The following is a 21126-nucleotide window of genomic DNA, read 5'->3' on the forward strand; positions in this document are numbered from 1 at the left end:
TCGTCATATAATAATAATAAGTAAATAAATAGCGAAAGTATTGTGCTAAGGCTGTAAATATAATTATTTATTATTTTAAATAGTAAAATAACACTGTTTTAATCAAAAGAAAATTTTGATTGACGGAAATTATTATTTATTTTTTATTAACTTGTAATAATGAATATTTTCTTTCCATTTTGTTTACCATAGTAGGCAGATTATTTATTAGGCACCCCTCCAAATCTAAGAAACAAAATCAGAGAAGCTTTTCTTAATTTTCAAATAAGTTTCCAGTTACCAAAGAAATGAAAATTGGTATATGAATGTGAATTTATACATATATATTTATTATTGTTAATTTTTTTTGCAATTATACACATAATTATATTTATAACTATTTGGAAGAGAATTTTAAATATGATGTATGCCCATTGTACAACTTCAAGATGAAAGTAATCCCAGGTGGACACACAATCAAATGCATCAAAGACCCAAAAATTATTTTTATTTTTGTATTTTTTTTCTGGCTTAATGCAATCCACACAAAACAACTTCTGATGTCACTCACTTACAGTAGCAAAATATTAAAGCAAATACTGCAAATTGTAAACAGCCAAACACTATACAAGATAGCCTCTGAAACAAAACTAAACTAGAAGTTAACTTGTACTGTCTAAATACTAACCCCTAAATTCCTTCTTCCTAAGAAATAAAATGGCCGGTCATATTTACATATCCAAAAATGAAGGTGAAGTCTTGACAAGCTTTCACTTCAGAGAGACGTGGACTAAGACTAATATGCATTGCATTGAGACAATACATACATAGTCCCAAGAGACAATTGTTATCAAACTCTCACCGGCAGATAAAACTTATAGAATGACACCATTATCGTTGACTGTCGTCTTCCTAAGCAGATAGAATGGCATTCTATGATATGGATGAGAAGTTGTTTGGGCAGGCAGATGGCATCACCTTCTCCTCGTTGAGATTATTGGATGAAAGGAACTTATACTGCATTTAATTCATAAGTAATGAGAAACCCCAAAAGTTTTATAATAAATTTATACCACAATAACATCAAAGCTATAATCTAGCCAAGGGTGAGAAACATGAAATATGCCAAAAAAAAAAAAAGGCATACCCCAATTACAGAACGTTTAAAAGTTTTAAGGCATATTATCGAACAATGGTAATTATGTATACATGTGTGGTTTGACAATGAAGTGAAATTGAAGAAAGTGAAGAAGAAAAACTTACAAGTTCCTCTACCATCGGACTTTTTAAATTATTTGATAAATTAGTCATCATCCACAATGCCTAGAGAAAAAAGAGAAAATTAGTTGTAGAGAATAAATGGGCGGATAGAAAGACCTGGAAATTCTATTTTTGATTAAAAAATGAATTTAAAAGAAAGATAATTTATTAAAAAGACATACTGATTTAAAATTTAGGGGATCCATTTGTCTCCGTTTCTGAGAGTGGCCAACTTCATAAGGGTCAAAGATATTCCCAATGAAATTATACAATTGAGAAATGTCTGGCTCTGGCACAACTGTAATCATTAGTTGAAGTTAGTTACCAATTAAAGTTATAAAAAAATTTCCCATAGCTAATGAATTAGTTGATATGTATAAACGAAAATATTTTATTTTAGTAGGATTAGTTACCTTTTATTCCCTGTGAGTAGTAGGCCCCAGGATTATATATTTCACTAGATGGCACACTCCTTAGAGAGCTTTCAGTTTCAGTAACATCATAGCGACTGTTATTTGCAACTGCATATATATATTTAGATGAGACTAATTATTGGGAAAATAGTATATGTAGCAGAAATAATACAGGTCCACATAACAAAATTTTCTAAAACTTTTGATCTCATACAAAAGTACATAATAGTAATGGCATAAGAAGTTTATACTTGATTAGGAAATCATTATCAAATGATTCAATTAAGATCTCATCAACTGAATGATGGGCACTAACACGGTAGATAATAGGATCAATCTATAAAATTTAGTGACTAATTTGTCAAATAGTACGTATTACTACACAATTGTCTAGAAATAATCCTTATCTACAATGTTCTTTTTGTAATTATTAGGAGACAAAGTTGGACGAGTATTATATAATTGAAGTTTTTTAAAGACAATCAAATCAAATTCTGATGCCACTGAAAGATACTGCAAGAGAAATGCTCATATATGCACCTTAGAGCAAGAATTTTGTACCTAATTAAGGTCTACGACAGCTATCAGAGAAATACGAAAATTGTTTTCAATAGTTTGGTCATATGCTTCCCAACCTAAACGTATGTCTGAATATGATCTCTCTGTAGTTTTTACTACTTACTAGATAAAATATTGGTAAATTGATAGAAAATATCACAGGTGGAACGGTTCAAACAATGAAAGGGAAGCAACATAAGTTGAAAACATTTATAAAGAAATGATGTAATAATATTTAAATGAACTAAAGGACAAGTTCAGTTTCCAAAGTTTAGCAAGCATAGCTTGAAAGTAACTGCATGCAATGCATGTTATTCATACTTATGATGTATATATATGTGTTATAACTTGAAGTATTTATCTTTGGCTATAAATTATATTTCTCAGCAGTAAAAGTAAATATATATATTTATATACTTTTTTTTAGTAAAATCAGTTACCTCTCATTGCCTGAGTGTAGATAGGATCATTTATTTCACTACTATAGCCACTGTTATTTGCAATTGTAGGGATTGTAGGGACAAATAACCTCCCATCATCTGAAAAATAATTAAGTTAAAAAAACATTTATAGAAAAATAGAGAAACAAATTAAAATGGGACAAATTTAGTTTGCAAAGCTTAGCAAGAAGAGCTTGAAACCTTTTTCTATTTGTGCAAAATTGATTGGCAGTACAGAACTACATCTCCAAGGAGCCAATGGAGGATCGGTAATGGGATTTACACATGTCGTTGGAGCCCCAATGACTGCAGTGACATGAGCAACATTTGGAGCTGAAATACAAACTTATTAGTAAAGGGTACTAAAAAAGAAGAAAGAACCAAAATAAATGTAAATATACACACCATTATTAGGGGCTTTATGTGGGTAAGGATGAGCAGCCTTCTTCTTTGGTCGAGGAGGAGGTACAAGTTCGCTTTTCCCACTTTTCAGAATTTTCTCAAAATACTTCTGTGCATGACTACGGATCTGTCAAAAGTCATATCTCGGATTATACAAGAGTAAATTCACGTAATACAAATGTAGCTTACTCAATGTAAATCTGATGACAAGCTTACTCAAAAATAGGCATAGGACATTAACTTTGTTTTAAATTTTTCTAGTGAAGCCACTGAGAACAATAAACTATCAGGTAAACTCAAAGAATGGTAAGATGAATACCTGAATGACAGTTTTTGAACCAATAAATGCTTCAATCTTTTTCCAGTCGCGATTAAATCTGAATTAGTATACAAGAAAAACATACAAAAGTCTTAATCAGAAGAATTTTAGTTTATTTATTTTTTTATTGAGCGTGATTCAGATTCTCCAAAATCACAATATAATATATTTTTTTTTTTATGAAGCGTGATTCAGGTTCGCCAAAAAATACTAAATTGATCTTTCAATAAGGGAGCCAAAATTCAATAAGATTTCATCGAATGCAAACATACGCATGCCCAAGAACATCTCTTTTCTTGCAAATTCATATGAAAATTCAAACTTGATATAATTCCATAGCAACAAATATTTATGAGCAAGAGAATCAAAACAATAAATTAAAATCCCAAAACGAACACCAAAAAAAAGAAGAAGAAAATCTCTTCTTTAATTTTCTTGCACAGAATTCATTCATTTAAAGACAAATGCATAATTAAACAATCAATCAAACATTATTAGCAAGGCATACTTACAATTGAACACCTTCAACAAACTTTTCATGCTCCTGCTCCGTCCAGCTCTGCCTCGTCTTGGTAATCGTATAGGTTTTTCGGATCTTCTTATTCGGAGGGACCCCGAGCAACGTCGTATTAGCAGCAGCAGCAGTAGACGACGGTGTGGAATTCGCCGGCGGCGGCATCGAACTGGTCCCGGGCAAGCCCATACACATATTCACTGGTTCAGGGTAGTAAAACCCGTGAGGTGGGTTTCGAATCACACACACTATAGGCTCTACTCAATAACTCAGAACCAAAACACACATCACAAAATGCTCAACTTCTGCCTCAAGAAGAAGCATACATTGTTGGAAGTGATGGGAATCGTCAACCGCTGCTTTTGTCAGAGTACAACCAGATATGTCTCTCTTTTTATATTTGGAGCAAATTTTATAACAATTAATATGTTTCGTTGTGTTTGAGTAAAAGATTTCCTTCAATCCGACTCAAAGATTTCCCCAAAGATCTCTCCTAAACCAATATCACATAAAAAAGTTGAGAAACTTTTTTCCAGCAATTGTTATAGCATTTTCTAATGGTAGTTGTTTTGATCACACCTTCTTAGGATACGTTTTTCGGTTTTCATTTATTTTATTTTCTTCTAACTGTTTATAGTTAGTTATTTTCAGATAATTTTACGAAATAATCATTTACAGTTATATTATTCTTCGTGATATTTTACTTGGTAGTTATTTCAACTTTTTATTGTTAAATATATATTACATATTATTATTTTTAATATTTTTTTTTAAATTTAGAATTTTACTTTATCACACCTTCTTAGGATACGTTTTTCGATTTTTATTTTACTGATAATACCCTTTTGCGTTTTTTATTTGGTATATCTTTTCTTCTTCATTTACTAACTGCTACTCTTGTTGGTATTTTGAGTAAATGATGATATGAGACTATTGATAATCTTGATGGCTAATACTGCTAGATTTATTCATATGGGTGGTCTTGAACATATTAGACAGTTCAATATTTTATTTGAGTTTGTTTCAAGAACCGTTTATCTCATTAGATTTAATAGTGACCATTTAACTCTCAATTTAAGGGATGATATTATTCCCTTCTATGATTATCTTTGTTTATTGGTGGTTTATCAGTTGATATATTTGGTTTGGTCAAATCTTTCCTCTGTGTAGTTTATATAATTATCTTTATGCTAATAATGATCTTTTATTTGATAAAATATATTAGTCAAACTTTTTTTAGAATTAAATTTAATTTGTTAATTCATTTTTTACTATTATTTGTCATGATTATACTTACCATGCTTTCTTTTGCACCCCATCAAAATGATTTTATTCATCTCCTCTGTCCTGGCTGCTGGGCATGGCCTATTAGCCATTTCAGTTTTTGAAATTTTAAAATTTACTTAAGACCAGACTTTTCTTAAATTGTGTTTGCATTTTATATATAAATTTATCTTTACATATATACACCAGTTTTGCCACAATAACAATGATGAATTTCTTGATGTTTATAATTATCTTACTGCTGTAATTTTCTTTGGTAATAATGTTTAATTCATTTTTGTCAAAAACATTCATCAATTTCATTCCTTACAATATATAGTTTATTATTATTATTATTTTATTTTTTGAAATAAAAATTTGTATGTCTTTGCAATATCCTATTGTAATTTTAATTTAGGGATAGCGGTTATGATTCAGTTATTGAGTATTATCATTGTTAATTATTAATAAATATATTTTATAAAGTTTATTTATTATTATTATTTTTTTTTTGTAAATTGTTCTGTTCTGCCAAGGTAATTTTTTATATTCATAAGTTAATTCTTTATTTTATTCCGAAGTATCTTTTTGTTTATGAATATTTCTGATCTTTTTAATTTAAATGCCAAACTAATTAATTTGTAGTTTTGGTCATATTCTCAAATTTCCAATTATATTACATATTTTTACATTGCTGATTGTGTGCAGTGGTTTGACATTGGTTTGGTTTTGTACAATATTTACTTAATTGCCGCTCATATTAAGCTATTCAAGGTGTTATGGGTTTGGTTTAGGAAAGCATTCAAAGATATTTGAGATTGACTTGTGTCTTTTGCTTCTATGGTTGCACTCCGAATACTAGTTTGCTCATTGGTTTGAGATTGACCCGTGTTTTTTTGCTTCTATGGTAGCATCATGATAATTCAGTAGATGAAATTTTGGCTCCTTTAATTTAAACTCAATAAAAATTTAACTTAGTTTCCAAGAAAGTTAAAAAGAATTATTTATTATTTTAAATAGTAAAACAACACCTTGTGTTTTTAATCAAAAGAAAATTTTGATTGACGGAAATTATTATTTATTTTTTATTAACTTGTAATAATTAACATTTTCTTTCTAAAGCGATCGGCAAATAAAGTTGCTCATAATCTTGCTAGAGCGGCTTGTTTTAAAACTGGTTGTACTATTAGTAGGAGTGATGTTCCTACTGATTGTTTGTCCTTGTTATTGAAGGATATCGTTTAATGAAGATTGAAATTACTTATTCAAAAAAAAAAAAACATTTTCTTTCCATTTTGTTTACCATAGTAAGCAGATTATTTATTAGGCACCCCTCCAAATCTAAGAAACATAATCATAGAAACTTTTCTTAATTTTCAAATAAGTTTCCAGTTACCAAAGAAATGAAAATGGGTATATGAATGTGAATTTATACATATATATTTATTATTGTAAATTTTTTTTTTTGCAATTATATATACATAATTATATTTATAACTATTTGGAAGAGAATTTTAAATATGATGTATGTCTATTGTACAGCAACTTCAAGATGAAAGTAATCCCAGGTGGACACACAATCAAATGCATCAAAGACCCAAAAATGATTTTTATTTTTGTGTTAGTGCTCATCATTCAGTTGATGAGATCTTAATTTTTTCTGACATGTTATTACTGTTCATGAGCATATTGAGTTTTCTTGCTGGGCTTCGACTCACGGGTGTTATGTGGTGCAGGTAAAGGCTAAAGAAAATTGGACCATCCTTGAGTTGGAGAGCTTAGGTGACGAGGTATACATATGCGGCTGCTCGACCGCCACGGCCGAGGGTTGAAAGAGAACTAGGGTTAAATCCTGTTTTGCCGCTTAGATCGGTTGGTTGTAATTATTTTATTGTAATAAACATTTAAATTATATTTTGGGATCCCAATGTTTACAGTAAACGTTTTAGTGAAACGTTATATCTTAACCAAATTTTTTAATCCCTAAACTGCTAATCATACTTAGTTACATGATTATGGCCAAATGACTCGATTAGCGAGTTTAACACTATTTAAAAAGCACACCGTAACGGTCCCTGGAGTTTAGGGCGTTGCAATGGCCCTATGTGATTGAATTGCAGGGCGTAGCCCTATTGTTTATGTTTAGTATATGCTTAAATATTAGTTGATATTATGCTATGTAGTGCATATTTGTGAATGAACGGCGAAGGCCAAGAACGACGGGAAGCCGAGTATGGCAAGGGGTGAGAATGACATTGAGCACGCGAAGTGCAAAGCTGAGAACAGCAAGGGGCCGGGAACGGTGTTGAGCACGCGGAGTGCGAGTTGTTAGGGCGAGACCCTCCTAGGGTGTTGGAGTCATCCTCTCGGTGAAGACCGCGAACCCAGGGCCTGGTAAAGCACCTGGGACGGCATGGCCACTATGTGTTTATCCTGTTGGCTATTTTGTTATATGCTGATTGATAGATATGTGTAACGACCCAAAAATTACTAATAAGGCTTAAAGGCCTTGATTAGTATGTCGGGAGGACATAATTGGTTTATGTGTGAATTAAAAGATTTAATGCATGATTCCGTGATAAGCATGCTTATATGATTATATGAATATATGAAATGCATGTCTAAGAGTATTAGTATGCATGTAGGCCCTGTTTAGCTGAAATGGGCATATTTGTAATTTTAGCCCGTTAAGGGCATAAATGTGATTATATGTTATAATTGTGAAGACCACATTATTATGTTGATATATTTGCCGCGTGCGGCTTGAGGCGATCCTAGGGAGCTAGTTAGCAGGAAAGTCACAATGGGACCCAATACTTGACTCGGGACGAGTCAAGGGGTATTTTGGGTATTATACAGTTGTTTGAGTTATCAGGTTATGGAAATAAATAATTGGAGATTTATTTGAGGTTAGGAAGCTTAGGAGGGAATACTGGGGAAAATTTACCATTTTTCCATCGGGGACGTTTTTGGTACCCCGAGCTTTGGGATTAATTTAATTAACTAAGGATAGATCAAACAAAACTAAGGAGAACAGTGGAAACACCTAAACCGACCCTTCTCTCTTCTATCTCTCTTTCTCTCAAGGAAATCACTGAAACCAAAGGGAGATTTGGCTGGGAACTCAGGGATTTGAGTTGGAACTTTGGAGATTAGCTCAAGTGTTAGCTAAAGGATTCAATCAGGAATTGAGGTAAGTCTTGAATTACATTCTTGGTCATTAAATTATGTAGTTTTGGGCTGGGTTCCAAGTGTTTTTTTGGGTTCTTGATAGTGAAGATTGATTTGAAGCTAAGGTTTTGGGAATTAGCTCAGCAGCTACTGGGTGGACTTGTTCTTCAGTGAAGGTAAGCTTTTAATTATAGTTTAGCATCTGAATTTTGGGAATTTCTGTCTGTTCTAAGAGGTTTATGAACTTTTGGGTTTCAAGGATTGAAGTGGGATTTTGATGAGTTTCTAAACTAGGCTTTGTTGGGTTTTGCTGCTAGGAATATGTTAGAGTGTTTGTGATAATTAATTTGTGTCATTGGGATGGATTTGGGTTGATTTGAGTGAGGTTTGATTGTTAGAAATGGTGAGTTTTTTGGGTTCGAAAGGGGCGGGCCACGACTTGATCTTGGTGTGTCGTGGCCCTCTAGATCAGATGGGGAGCTAAAGAGAAGGGCGGGCCACGACATGGGGAGTGCTGGGCTGCGGCCCGTGTCTGCTGTCTGGGGAGGTTGGGCCTCTGGATGGGGGCGGGCCGCAGCATAGAGGCCTTAGGGTCGCGGCTCTTAAGGGTATTTTTGGCTTTAAGGAGGTTTTAGGTGTGGGACCCTAACCTGGGGTGCTCGGGATCGATTCCACTACTGTGCTTGGTGGAATCCGATGTCCCGAAGGCTAGAACTTGGACCGAAAACCTTTATTCAATTATTATTGATGGAATCCCTTAACTTGGTTGTGACTAGGTGTACGCTAGGGCTCTGGAAAGGGATCGTGCTCAAGGGTAAACTCTCGTAAGCAAAACATCCGGAGTTAAAGGTAAGAAAAATGCACCCAGTTGTGAGTTTATGACGGGACTAAGTGTTCCCTATTATTGTATGCATTATGTAAGGTGGTATTATGCCTTGTGAATGTAAAACAAAGGGCCTAAGAGTGCTGGAGTTTATATTGGCGCACAGGGCGTGGCTCAGCCACTAGTAGCTGAGGACAACTTATTATTCACTGAGCTCGGTTTAAGCGGATCGGAGTCAGTGGGGTAAACAAAGGGTGCGACCTAAGGGCGTTGACCCTAGTTATTGTACGATTTGGTTGTTGTTGTTAATTGACGAATATGATATGTTGTAGATCTGAGTATTAGTTTGTGGATTTGCTGGTTTAGTCTGCTGATTATGTGAATATTATGGACTGCTGAATATATGATCATGCTTAAAGAATTATTTGGTTATTGTCATTGTTTGTGCTATGATGTTATGGTTTTCTTGTTGGGCCTTGGCTCACGGGTGCTACGTGGTGCAGGTAAAGGCAATGGGAAGCTTGATCAGCCCTGATTTGGAGAGCTCTAGAGACAGAATGTATATAGTCAGCTGCTCGGCCGCCACGGTCATGGGTTGGACAGAAACGAGAGAACCTTAAAAGTCTGTTTTTCCCCTAGAGTGGCTAGTAGTTGTATTGATAACTCTATAAAATAGAGTTATTTTACCAATTTTTATGTGCTAATTGTTGCTTAATTCTTGAGTTTTTAATTGATTTATTAAGTTTTTAAGTAATTTTGAATTTATTAGGTTTATTTTAATTTTATAGATTTTTGTGTATTTTTATTGTTATATTATTGTAAAATGTTATGGCTTAATTATTTAAAATTAATATTGTTAAGTTAGGAGTAAAAAGATGCAATTTTGAGCTTAAATGTTTAAATAAATTAAATTTTAATTAATATTTTCATTGAACTTTTGTTGTATATTTAATTATTGAAAATATTTAGTTTTAATTTAATTTATGTTTGTTTGATAGGGAATTTTTTTTGTATGATATTTGCTCTTGAAAAACAAGAAGAATGGTGAAAAAAAAAATGATATTTTTGTAAAAGAAAAGCAAGGAAGTGGCATTTTCCTCCAGGCCCAAGCCAGGCCCAATGCCCCTGCCCCAGCAGCGTCTCAGCCAACACATGCTCCTGAAGCTCACCTCCTGCCTTCAGCGCCTCCTTCCAGCATCGCCACCTGCCAGCCGTACGGACAAGGAGCACTCAGCATCACCAAACCGCCTCTAGTCTTCAGCCTGCTCCCAGCAAGCTACACGGGCCAATCCAACAGACCGTGGGCCTTCTGCTGCAGCTCACTCAAGCCCAGGCCCATTTTCGGTCTCCTCTTCTCTGCAGCCTTCCGAAGCCCAACATCCCATAGCTGCTGCCACTCCACTTCACAGCCATGCAAGCATGCTCCCATGCCAAGACAACCAAACCAATAGCCATAAAAATAAGATCAAAATTCACATTTTTCATTCCCAATATTTTTCACTTAAATATCAACTCACTCTTCCCTATTTTTCTTACCTAAATAAACATTCCTAATTTATTTTTTTTACCCTAGCTTTTCACTAATCTTTTACCCAACCAAACATTTCATTTTTCCAATACTCTTACACTTACTCTATTTATCCTACCACTTCCCAACACAATTAAATTAATCAATTTATTTATTTTAATTTGATTAATTTAATCTCCACATTTTGCCTATAAATAGAGTCTTATAAGACCATTTGAGGGGCTCTTCTTCTTCATCTTTTGAATACCTTCTACACATATTTTCTCTCTTCTTTTCACTAGTTTCTCTCTACCATTTTCATCTTTTGAAGAGCATGTCAAGTATGTTATTTTGTAATTTTTATCTAGTTATGAGCTTCTAATCTTTTTCAAAGGTTATTAAGATGATGATGAAGCAAAATGTAACTAGATAGTATTTTTTGTTGTATGTTGATTTCCCATTTGTACAACATTGTTTATGGATTTTTCTATCAAAGATATGCATTTTTCATCTATTATTGATTGTTAAAGCATATTACACTTAGTTCTTCATTATGCAAAAATATGATATTCTTTGATTAAATATTTTTCATTAAATTGTTCACATCTAATTCTTAGAGCATAAGTATAATATTTTGCCTAAACATAATCTCTTTGATTTTTTGTAGTTTCATTAGGTTGTAACACAACTAATGCTTAGAAATTATATCTTATATAAGTGAAGAAAAATCCTACATTTTTGTATTTATTTCAACTATATCTAAACTTGGGAATCAATATACTTTAAATACTATTGAACTTGCATTTTGTGGATTCTAACATCTTAATAATCTTATTTTACTTATTTGAAAACCATTTGTCTATTTAATCTTAAATCTTTTTATTACTTGTCTTTTATTTTTCTAAAACAAAATCTCATCAAATATTTGGAACTAGGTTAGAATATTATTGCTTTGTTTGAAATAGTTTCTTTTGATGTTAGTCAACTCCCATGGGTTCGACCTCGTACTTACATGAACATTATATTCCGAAACGAATCGTGCACTTGCGAGTTTAAATTTTAAAACATCCTCTTTATGGATCAACATGTATATACATTGGAATTTTGTAAACTGTCCTTTCAACTCTATTTTCTTTTGGGATCCCATGTATGAAATGTTTATTTAAATGAATGGTATCTTTTATGTCCAAAATCTTTCAACCCTAGTTCTGTAATGGTTTTAGTGACACTTTTTTAACTAAATGACTTGATTAGCAAGTCTTGAACCTTTATAAATACACAGTGTAACGGTCTTGGCTACCTAGGGCGTTACAATATGCATATGTTAATTGTTTTGTGTTGAGTTTTCTTGCTGGGCTTCAGCTCACGGGTGCTCTATGGTGCAGGTAAGGGTAAGGGAAATATCGACCAACCATGAGGACGGAGAGCGTGGAGCAACGGGTACATGTTCGGCCTACCTGGCTGCCACGGCCAGGGGTATTTTTGGGAAATGTTATATATTAACTTGAATTCGTCACCTAGTTGACCCTAAATGTATTTTGAGTTGTAAATATTTTCTAAACAGTATTTTGGGATCCCAAATGTTTAACTTTTAATATTTTCAATGAATGATCGCATTTTTATATATATAATGCCTTTAAACGACCTTCAACACAGTTTAGCTACACTTTTAACCTAAATCCTCAATTAGCGAGTGATTAGCACATTTTAAACTCACTTAGTAACGACTCTAAGGAAGTAGGGTGTTACAGCCAAGGTTTCTCAGGAGAACTAAGGTTTAACCCTATTTTTGCCGCTTAGGTCGGCTGGATTGTAACTTTTGAACTATAATGACCATTTTGGGCTGTAAACAACTTTGTAAACATAATTATAAGATCCCATGTACAGTTTAATGTTTTTAATAAAATATCATTTCCTTTTGACTGAGATTTTAACCATGGCCCATTAATCACACTTAGATGCACGTTTATCGCCTAAAGACCCGTTTAGCGAGTTAAGCACTATTTAAAATACACAGTGTGACAGTCTTAGCTATCCAGGGCGTTACATCCATGGTGTAAGCATAAAAGCATGAAGAGGACCGATTACAATCTCAAATTCAAATAATTTTGAATGAAGAAAAGATTCAATAAACCAGAAGAACAATTTGGTCAGAAAAAAAATTCAATAAACCAACCAGAACCTAAAAAAAATCTGAAAAAGAATAACCCAAAACCCAGAAACTCTTCGACTTCGCGAACCAAGGAATCCCGCAAACTGAATCCCCAAAGACATCTTCTCCACCCCTGCGCCTAGTCGGTGGACCATTGAAGCCGAATTGAAACCCAAAAACTCTTCGACTTCGCAAACCTAGCACCCCCAACGACGTTTTCTCATCTTCTCCACCCTTGCGCCTCGTCGGTGGACCATTGAAGCCGGACAAAAACCCAGACACAAGCTTCCTCCCCAACCCAGCTACTAGCCTCTGCGTCTCCAACCTGTCAACATCCCCAGATTCCTCCCCAGCCCAGCCGCAAGCCTTCACCTGAGAAGAAGACGACGATAGATCATATGGGGAAGAAAGAGAAAAAGTATTTCATTTAGGGTTTTGTTCAGATTTATGGTTTTTTTTTTTTTGTATTTTAGTTTAGATATTAAAAAGATTATAAATTAAAATTAAATATATTTTTTAATCTTGTTAAAATATCTTCCTTAATTTTAATTTATCTTTAACAAATTAAAACGATTTTTAATTTTTATTTAGTTTAAATATTTTTTATTAGTTTGTAAACAAAAATATTTATTAAGTTATTTATTTATGTCTTATTTTCACATGTGGCTTTATTTTTTTTTTGACAGGTGGGATGTCATTGCTGACCTGGCGTAAGTGTGAAGTGGTCATGTTGGACAAATTTGAGATATAATGAAGAGAAGTAAATAAGACTTTACATTTGCTAACGGAGTAGTGGTTTGAGAGGTTTTCCCACTAAAAATAAAAAATGGAGAGTTAAGTGAGTGTCAATTAATGCAAACAGTGGGGGGTTTTCACGCCAATTAGCATTATATGATATATTTCCCGCATATATAACTTGGTACATAAAATTGAAAACATGATAGGACTCTTTTTTTCTAGTGAATAAACATTTAAGGGTTGGACACAATTAGAACTAACAACACACTATAATGTGACAATTTCATTGTTAAATTGAAGATACCAAGTGTTGACATTTGGTATATTTATTTAGGCGCCATTTATTTATGAGAATTACTAAGGTGCATTATTAGTGTTCAACACTATAAGGAGGTGTCGTACCGTTGTTGGTGTAATTCAATATCGAGTCCCGCATATTTAAATTTAATGAGTATGATAAAGTATAACTAACCAATGTGTTAATTTCTTATTTTTGTCTTCCTATCATTTTAAAATCTGTCATCAACTAGAAAGAAGCATTTTTCGGTTGGAATAAGTGCAAGAAGCCAATGGTCACTAATGAGTGCCTTTTACTTTGAGTTGAGTGTGGTGTTTATGAGAATGCTTTCAGTGTCATTTCACCAAGTAAAGGAAGCAAAAAAATATTAAGAAGTCAACAAAATTTAAAGCACAACCATTGAATGAACTTTGGGTTGCTTTGCTTGATTGATAAGAAGAGTACTGTTACTAAATCATTCTGATTGTCGTTGATTGGGTTCGATTAAGGACAGTTATGCCATTGCCTTTTGAACCACGTGAATTATGGACCTTATTGGTGGAACTAAAACAATCTTTTTTTTTTTAAGTTAGAAAGAGAGAGAGAAAGATATATGAAGAAATTCGAGTGCGTAACCACAATCATTATAATTTGCCAGTGTTATGTGTTCACAGTATTTTAATTGCCAAGAAGGGGGAAAAATATATAATTTGGGTATTATTGCCATAAGTACCCCTAGTAGCCTTTATAACTGGGCATTGTACCATTCACAGTAGTAAAGGGAAAATGGAGGGCAAAAAAATGTGTCGTTTTAGTAACTAATTTATATCTAACCGAAACAAAAGAGGTAATAAAATAAATATTTTTAGGTTTTGTTTCATTTACATCTATCAGTATCTAACTGAAACAAAAGATGTAATAAAAGAAATAGTTTTAAGCTTTGTTTTGTTTAGATCTTATGATTTTAAATAAGAAAAATTGTGTGGAAAAAAATATGCGAATTTTTTTTTATAAGAAACTTCTTTATAATATTTTTTCTGTTTAAATATATTTATTGTTACAGAATTTATAAAAGTATACTATATTCAAGTCTTATTTTTTAATATTATAATTGTTTTTTTTATTTCTTAATTTTTTTAAAATCCAAATATGAAAAAATATGAAATTCTAATTAATTTTTCCCCCTTAAAGACACAAGATTCAAGATTGTCCATTCTTAAGTTGATCTCAATACTTCCTTTACATTTCTCCAAATAAAAAATACACTTAACTAATCCACAAGTAGAATTTTATTTAAAAGAGAAGAAATACAATTTATCAAGGTTTATCGAATGTATTTACTCATTTCACTCTTTACAAATTCAACAAAGACAATAATTTTCAAAATTTATTAAATGTTTTTGCTTTTTAGTTCTCATTTCCTTTCAGTCAATGTCATTGTTGACAGGTGAACACTAACACACTATTATATAAACAATGGGGAAGTCTGTATCTGTTGTGTAATAATACAGAGTACATTCACTTCATCAGGAGGTTAAATAACCCATCAGGAAAAAAAAAATGTCTTACAGAGCTGATGAAGATAAAAATAGTAAGACAGGAAATGAAAAGGAGAAAATCAGAACAAAGAAATGATTTACAAGTTAAAACTTTCAAGCTGTCTTGAAGTGATACAGACCACAAGAGTTGAAAAACAAAGAAAAGGTTAAAACAAAAATGTCAGGCTTCTCTCACGTTTTGAATCTAATCGAGCCAGCGAGTGACTCCGTCGTCATCGCCTACTGCTGCCAGAATCTCGATGCTTACATCCAAAACAGCCTACAGTTTGCATTGACAATAGAAATCAGAAGGTAAGCATAGTATGGCAAGAATAGAAAACGGGGTAGGAAGATTGGATTCACTATGAATAATTGTAACATCTCTTGTTATAAAGCATCTGTTTGAAAGTGAAAATGGACAATAGACTACATTCTGTCAATTGCCGAACTTTTTAGAATTAGAAAATGTAAAAATCAAAAGAAAAGTAGATCGTAAAATGGAACAGAAACAAGACACAAATTTTAAGCAATTTAATGTATCCTGATGATGAAAATAATGCATCAAGAAAACCCTATAAGCTGTGGTGCAGTTCTAAATTTAAACTATTAGTCCTTGAGAAGATTTCAAGAGGAGCTGTTCCATTTCAGGCATCTAAAACTCACAGTCCCACTTGGAACTGCTCAGTTAACAGTCAGAACAAGCAGATTGAACAATTGAATTCCTGACAAACACGAATGTAAAACCCTAAAGACCTTAGTTCCATGGTTTCAAGAGGAAAATTCAACTATGGTCGATGACACTTCCACAAATATAGGTGCAAAAAGTTTGGAAGAAGGCATCAAAGTGAAAGGTCACAAGGAAATAACTTCAACAATGGTTCATAAACTACCACTCATCAACAATGGTTCGTAAACTACCACTCGTCATAATAGTGAAAGCATAGACAATGAAATTATGAAAAGTCATATCGCAACTTACCATTGGATTTCTACAATTAACCAGTTTGCACTCCTCCAGAGAACCTTCTAACATCCAACTCTCCCAAACATCAAAGCTGTGACTTGCAAACACAAATTCCATTCTTCTATTAATCTGTGAGGTGAAATTAGAAGCTAAGTTAGCTTTGTACCACATGAAAATTGATAATTAACTAGGGCAGGATGTCAGCTTTATAATAAATCATTACATCAGACTCCAAAGTGATTCTTAATAAGAAGCCAACTACAAATTACAATTACCTGCAATAATTTTCCACCAGCGGCAAATGATCGTAACCCAATTGTATCCTACACAAGTACGATTTGTATTATATATCAGAGATGCAGCCGGAGAATGAACAAATCGCAGCCATGCTGACTACATAATAAAAATTAAAAGCAGGCTACAGTTTATACTAAAAGAAGATAGACAAGTTAATACGAGTGAAACCTTGCTTCTGGAAGCAACAAGAAACTGTGCTGCAGGATCCCTTTTTGTTACACCAGACATGGTATCTAAGAACCAACCACCACCTTTAGCTCTTTGTCTGGATACATGGAGAGCAGGACGATCTCTTGCATATAAGGCTACAACATACCCATCTTTCAAAAGTTCAGCTGGTTTTCCACTAAGCCTCTTGATTGATTTTGCAAGCTGGCTAGAAGGTGATTCTTGAATTGATTCTATTGCAGTTTTCCTACTTCTTGAGTCCACCGGAGATGCAAACCGAGAACTAGAACTCAAAGCTTGATCTGTTCCACTCATAGCAGTATCATCATCTCGATGTGAGGTACTCTCCTTTTCTGGGGCAGAAGGATCCTCTGATTTTTGCCAGGACTTTTGTCGTGTGTGCCTCTTTTTGGCTTTCTTCCCAGATCTGCTACGCCTTCCATCAGATCGAGAGGCAGTATTTTGAGACAGTCCTGAACCCTGGGCCTGCACTGTCTCTTTTGGCTCATTAGCTCCTTTGTTAGTGGAGCTTTCTGGAGTTACTGGAATGACATCAGTTAACTGCTCAACAAGCGAGTCCTGTAAAAGACTTCCATCTTTCTTATCATATGCTTCATTTTCAGTGATTTCACTTGTTTCCTCTTCATCGTCCGAAATGGCATTTTTTGGAACAACCCCCTCAAAGAAGAATGTCTGCAATATTGAGATGGCTTTATCCCTAATCTCCATCCAGACTTCTTCACTGTAATCTGCACTTCGAGGAAGTATCAAAACATTGGGCATTTCCTTTACCTGAAGAAATATGTGATTATAGATTAAACTCAATACACTTTTAACCCCATGATACAAAAATCCAAACTTAGAGATCAAGAAATCATAATTGATAATAAAAAAACTTCATATATTCTGGAGGCAACCAAATGAGATATCGACCACGACTGAAACAGGAATGAAAACAAAGAGAGAACTAAGTGGCTATACTTAAACTTAAGACAGTTATTCAACAAATGGGAAATGGGTACAGATAAATAATCGTCTTTAGCTTCTTAGAAGAAAAGATATTAACATAATAAATTCGTAGAGCATTACTAGTCAGCATACCCATGCTTCCATCCACTGAGGCCCTTCAGCCCCATCCAGAGCACAACCAGCAAGGGTTCCATCAATTAAAAGCTGCTTGACAGCACAATCATCTAACAACTGACTGCTACCAGTATTTACAAGAAATGCCCCTGTAGAAGAAGGGGGAAGTTATTCCACTGGAAGAAAAAGAACCATAAAACGTTCAGTTCACATGATCTCCAACAAAATGATCAAAAAACAAATGTACCAGGCTTTATGTGTTGCAAGCATTCAGCATTAATAATCTGAATCGTTTCATTTGTCAAAGCACAGTGAAGAGAAACAAGGTCACTTGCAGCAAGTAAGTCATTAAGAGTATCCATTCTTCGGGCCGCAGATGGAAAGGTTATTTTAGACCTCTTGACACTTCCCGTCCCCTGCGTGAGTGTGTTTAACAAAGAACTTAATTAAAAAACAAAACCAAGTTCAACAAAACGAAATGCACACACCACAGATAGGCAAAACCAAGCAGGTCAGTCTCCATTCAACGAGAAGACATTGATAATCCTCACTAACTCATCATCCAATTGAACTTGAATTTATAGACAAAAAGAGTAAAATTATCTGAAAGTCATTTAGCTTCGAGTCCAACGCATTCAAACTTGGGGCATCATTGATTGGAATGAAAAATTAAACACAAATAAATTGTTCTCTCATTTCTATGCAACATTTTCCATAAACAAGAACGAAATAAATTCTTCTTCATCTCATTGCATATATAAATTATACATCATTCATATAAACACATCTACGCTACTGAACTATGCTGAAAATGAAGCTTATTTGTAGTTAGAAAAAACCAAGCACAATCAGTTTTCATCGGAAAAGTTACAGATACAATAGACTAATAATGAAATTGAAATTGATTTACGGAAGATTAAACAAGAATATTGCAAAATCGTACCTCTGGAGCATCGAAATAAAGCACACTCATCTTGAAAGCCAAGCTCCGAGTAGCAAGAGATCGAGCCGAGGCAGATCTACCAACGATCCCCAAAACGAGGCCACGACACCGCCTCATCCCACGGCAGAGTGGCTGAACCGAGCCGAGCCATCCGGAAGCTGAGAGAGTGTGGCGCGATAGAAGGTGCGTCCGGCGCAGCAAGCCGAGGGCGAGCGCCATGACAGTATCAGCAATCTCCTCGGCGCGGGAAGTGTCGACATGGACGAGCCGGAGTCCGAGGTCGGAGGCAAGGGCAGAATCGACGGAGCGGTCGGCGGAGCCGAGGCATAAGATCACCTGATAAGGACGGAGGCGTCGCTGAGCGGCCCGTGGTAGGTAGGCGAGGGAGTGGAGGAGGACGGCAGCAGCGGACTCGATCTTCCCGTCGGCGAGGCGACTGAGAGGGACGTGTTCGACGGCAGCGACGCCGGCCAAGGACTCATGCTCCAAGGCACAGTCTTCGATGCAATTGAGGGTTACGACCAAGGGAAGAGAAGAAGAGGAAGAAGGCGTAGGGTTGCTACGGTGGTGCATTGCCGCAGGGGATCTGAGCCTGCTGCCGCTGCTCATCGACGTCGTCGTTTTGGGGTCCCTGTAGTGGTTTTTTCCTGGCCGTGTCCCTGGCGTTTTGTTAGAAAATGGGGTGCTAGGGTTTAGCGTTGTAAAATTAAGGATTCTCCCGGGGCTAAATCGGAATTTTGATTGTTTCAACGGCTGGCAGTTGGTTTCCGGTGAGATGTCGTTTTTGGGTTACTACTAGACTAATTACTCACTTACTCGACTAGCGAAATTTCAATTCAAAGGAGCATCTTATCGCCAGGATTCTGCTCTACTAGACTCTGTTTTGGATTTTCAGTCTCTGCCTTTTGCCTTTTGCCTTTTGTAATTTTACCAACAAATGCCCCTCTTGTTGATGTTAATTACGATCATGTCCTATATTTTTGTCTGATTGGGAGTTTCTCTATGCTGCTATGATAGCTACGTCCAATATTTTCAAATTCCCACTAGCGGGTCGGGTAGGGAGTTTAACTTGCACCACCATGACAAAAGGAAGTTTTTAATTTTATTTCTTTATGCTAAATAAATGATAAGGGAGTCCCATACAACGTCTTTGTGTGGATCACTTGTGTATATTCAATTCCCATACAATAGACAGGGAATGAGTTTTCATCCATACAAAGATGGACCTACAAAATCATAAGTCAATACATTAACATTGCATGTTACATGCAAAAGATTTTACCCACTTAAAATTGTGGAAGGATTCTTGATCTAAGCATATATTTTGAGAAATGGAAAATACGAAAGACCTATATATTGCGACAAAAAAATATAATTTATTCATTATAACCATGACCAATGCTGCATGTGGTTACCCGACTGGTTGTGCGAGATCGTTCTAGCATATTAGTGTGTACTATATGAAAATTATGTGAGCACATTCAATAATATATAAGAGCATAAATTATTAAAGTCTAAATTACATCCCATTATATATTCGCACATAACATATTGGCACAAAAACCATTTTTATCATGTTTGTAATTTTTCAGAAAAGGTTTTCATAAAATATTTTAAATGGATACTTGTAATGTCCCAAATAATTAGTGTAAAATGAGAATCACTACCATAATAAAGGATTAATTAACATTTTATTTAAAAAATAAATGTGATTTTTTATAATATTTCGATAATTTCGAGTAAAGGGTTAATCAGGGTCAATTAGAATGATCGATTACAAATTAAAAATGTTCGAGAAGCAAACTCGTGTACAAATCTCCTTAAATAGATGACCAACATAAGCATACAAACTCGTTTACGATATTCAACTTCAAAACTCTTAAAGCAAAAATCGAAAGCTTAGGCAATCAAGCATCCAAATTATGTGGAATAATATAAGTTTTCCTTCAAAAAAGAGTATAGACATACCAACTCTAACAATGGCTAAAAATCAACTATCCTTCAAAGAATTTAGCATAATAACAACACCATAAGATGTAAAAATTGAAAATCTAGTTGCTACTTGTTAAAAAAAATTTCCTTTTAGGTTTATAATCTAGAACTCAAGATTTACTTCAACTCAATATGAAAAATCATGTGTTAACCAATTTACAACTTCTACTCTGAGGAACTAGAAATTAACTAAGAAAATATACATAGCAAATTGAACAAACATGAATTGACCATCCCACTAAAAAAAAGAATCTTCAAAATCCCTTTCGTCCATTCTTGAATTTCGAGATCCCTACAAACTATAATATGGTACTATCAAGTCTTT

At 34.3% G+C, this 21126-nt stretch overlaps 2 protein-coding genes across 3 annotated transcripts; both read right to left on the minus strand.

The window, feature by feature from the left end:
* Positions 1–472: 472 nt before the first annotated feature.
* LOC133793676 (protein REVEILLE 4-like) lies at positions 473–4437 on the minus strand. Of its 2 annotated transcripts, XM_062230975.1 has the most exons (9): positions 3884–4435; positions 3372–3429; positions 3056–3179; positions 2852–2983; positions 2651–2749; positions 1653–1760; positions 1422–1537; positions 1243–1302; positions 473–996 (listed from the first exon to the last, which is right to left on the minus strand). In XM_062230975.1, the coding sequence occupies exons 1-9, from the start codon at positions 4078–4080 to the stop codon at positions 913–915; spliced, it is 978 nt and encodes a 325-aa protein (XP_062086959.1). In that variant the 5' UTR covers positions 4081–4435; the 3' UTR covers positions 473–912. The 2 variants fall into 2 exon arrangements, with proteins under 2 accessions (XP_062086959.1, XP_062086960.1); XM_062230976.1 differs by lacking the exon at positions 1653–1760 and having other exon boundaries at positions 3884–4437.
* Positions 4438–15264: 10827 nt separating this feature from the next.
* On the minus strand, positions 15265–19712 carry LOC133796765 (C-terminal binding protein AN). The gene is made up of 7 exons (XM_062234415.1): positions 18810–19712; positions 18114–18282; positions 17885–18015; positions 16784–17575; positions 16594–16641; positions 16334–16447; positions 15265–15634 (listed from the first exon to the last, which is right to left on the minus strand). Exons 1-7 carry the CDS (start codon positions 19416–19418, stop codon positions 15560–15562), a joined length of 1938 nt encoding a protein of 645 aa, XP_062090399.1. The 5' UTR covers positions 19419–19712; the 3' UTR covers positions 15265–15559.
* Between the last annotated feature and the right edge of the window lie 1414 nt (positions 19713–21126).

This window comes from Humulus lupulus, chromosome 8, assembly GCF_963169125.1.
Source record: "Humulus lupulus chromosome 8, drHumLupu1.1, whole genome shotgun sequence".
NCBI classification, from domain to species: Eukaryota; Viridiplantae; Streptophyta; class Magnoliopsida; order Rosales; family Cannabaceae; genus Humulus; species Humulus lupulus.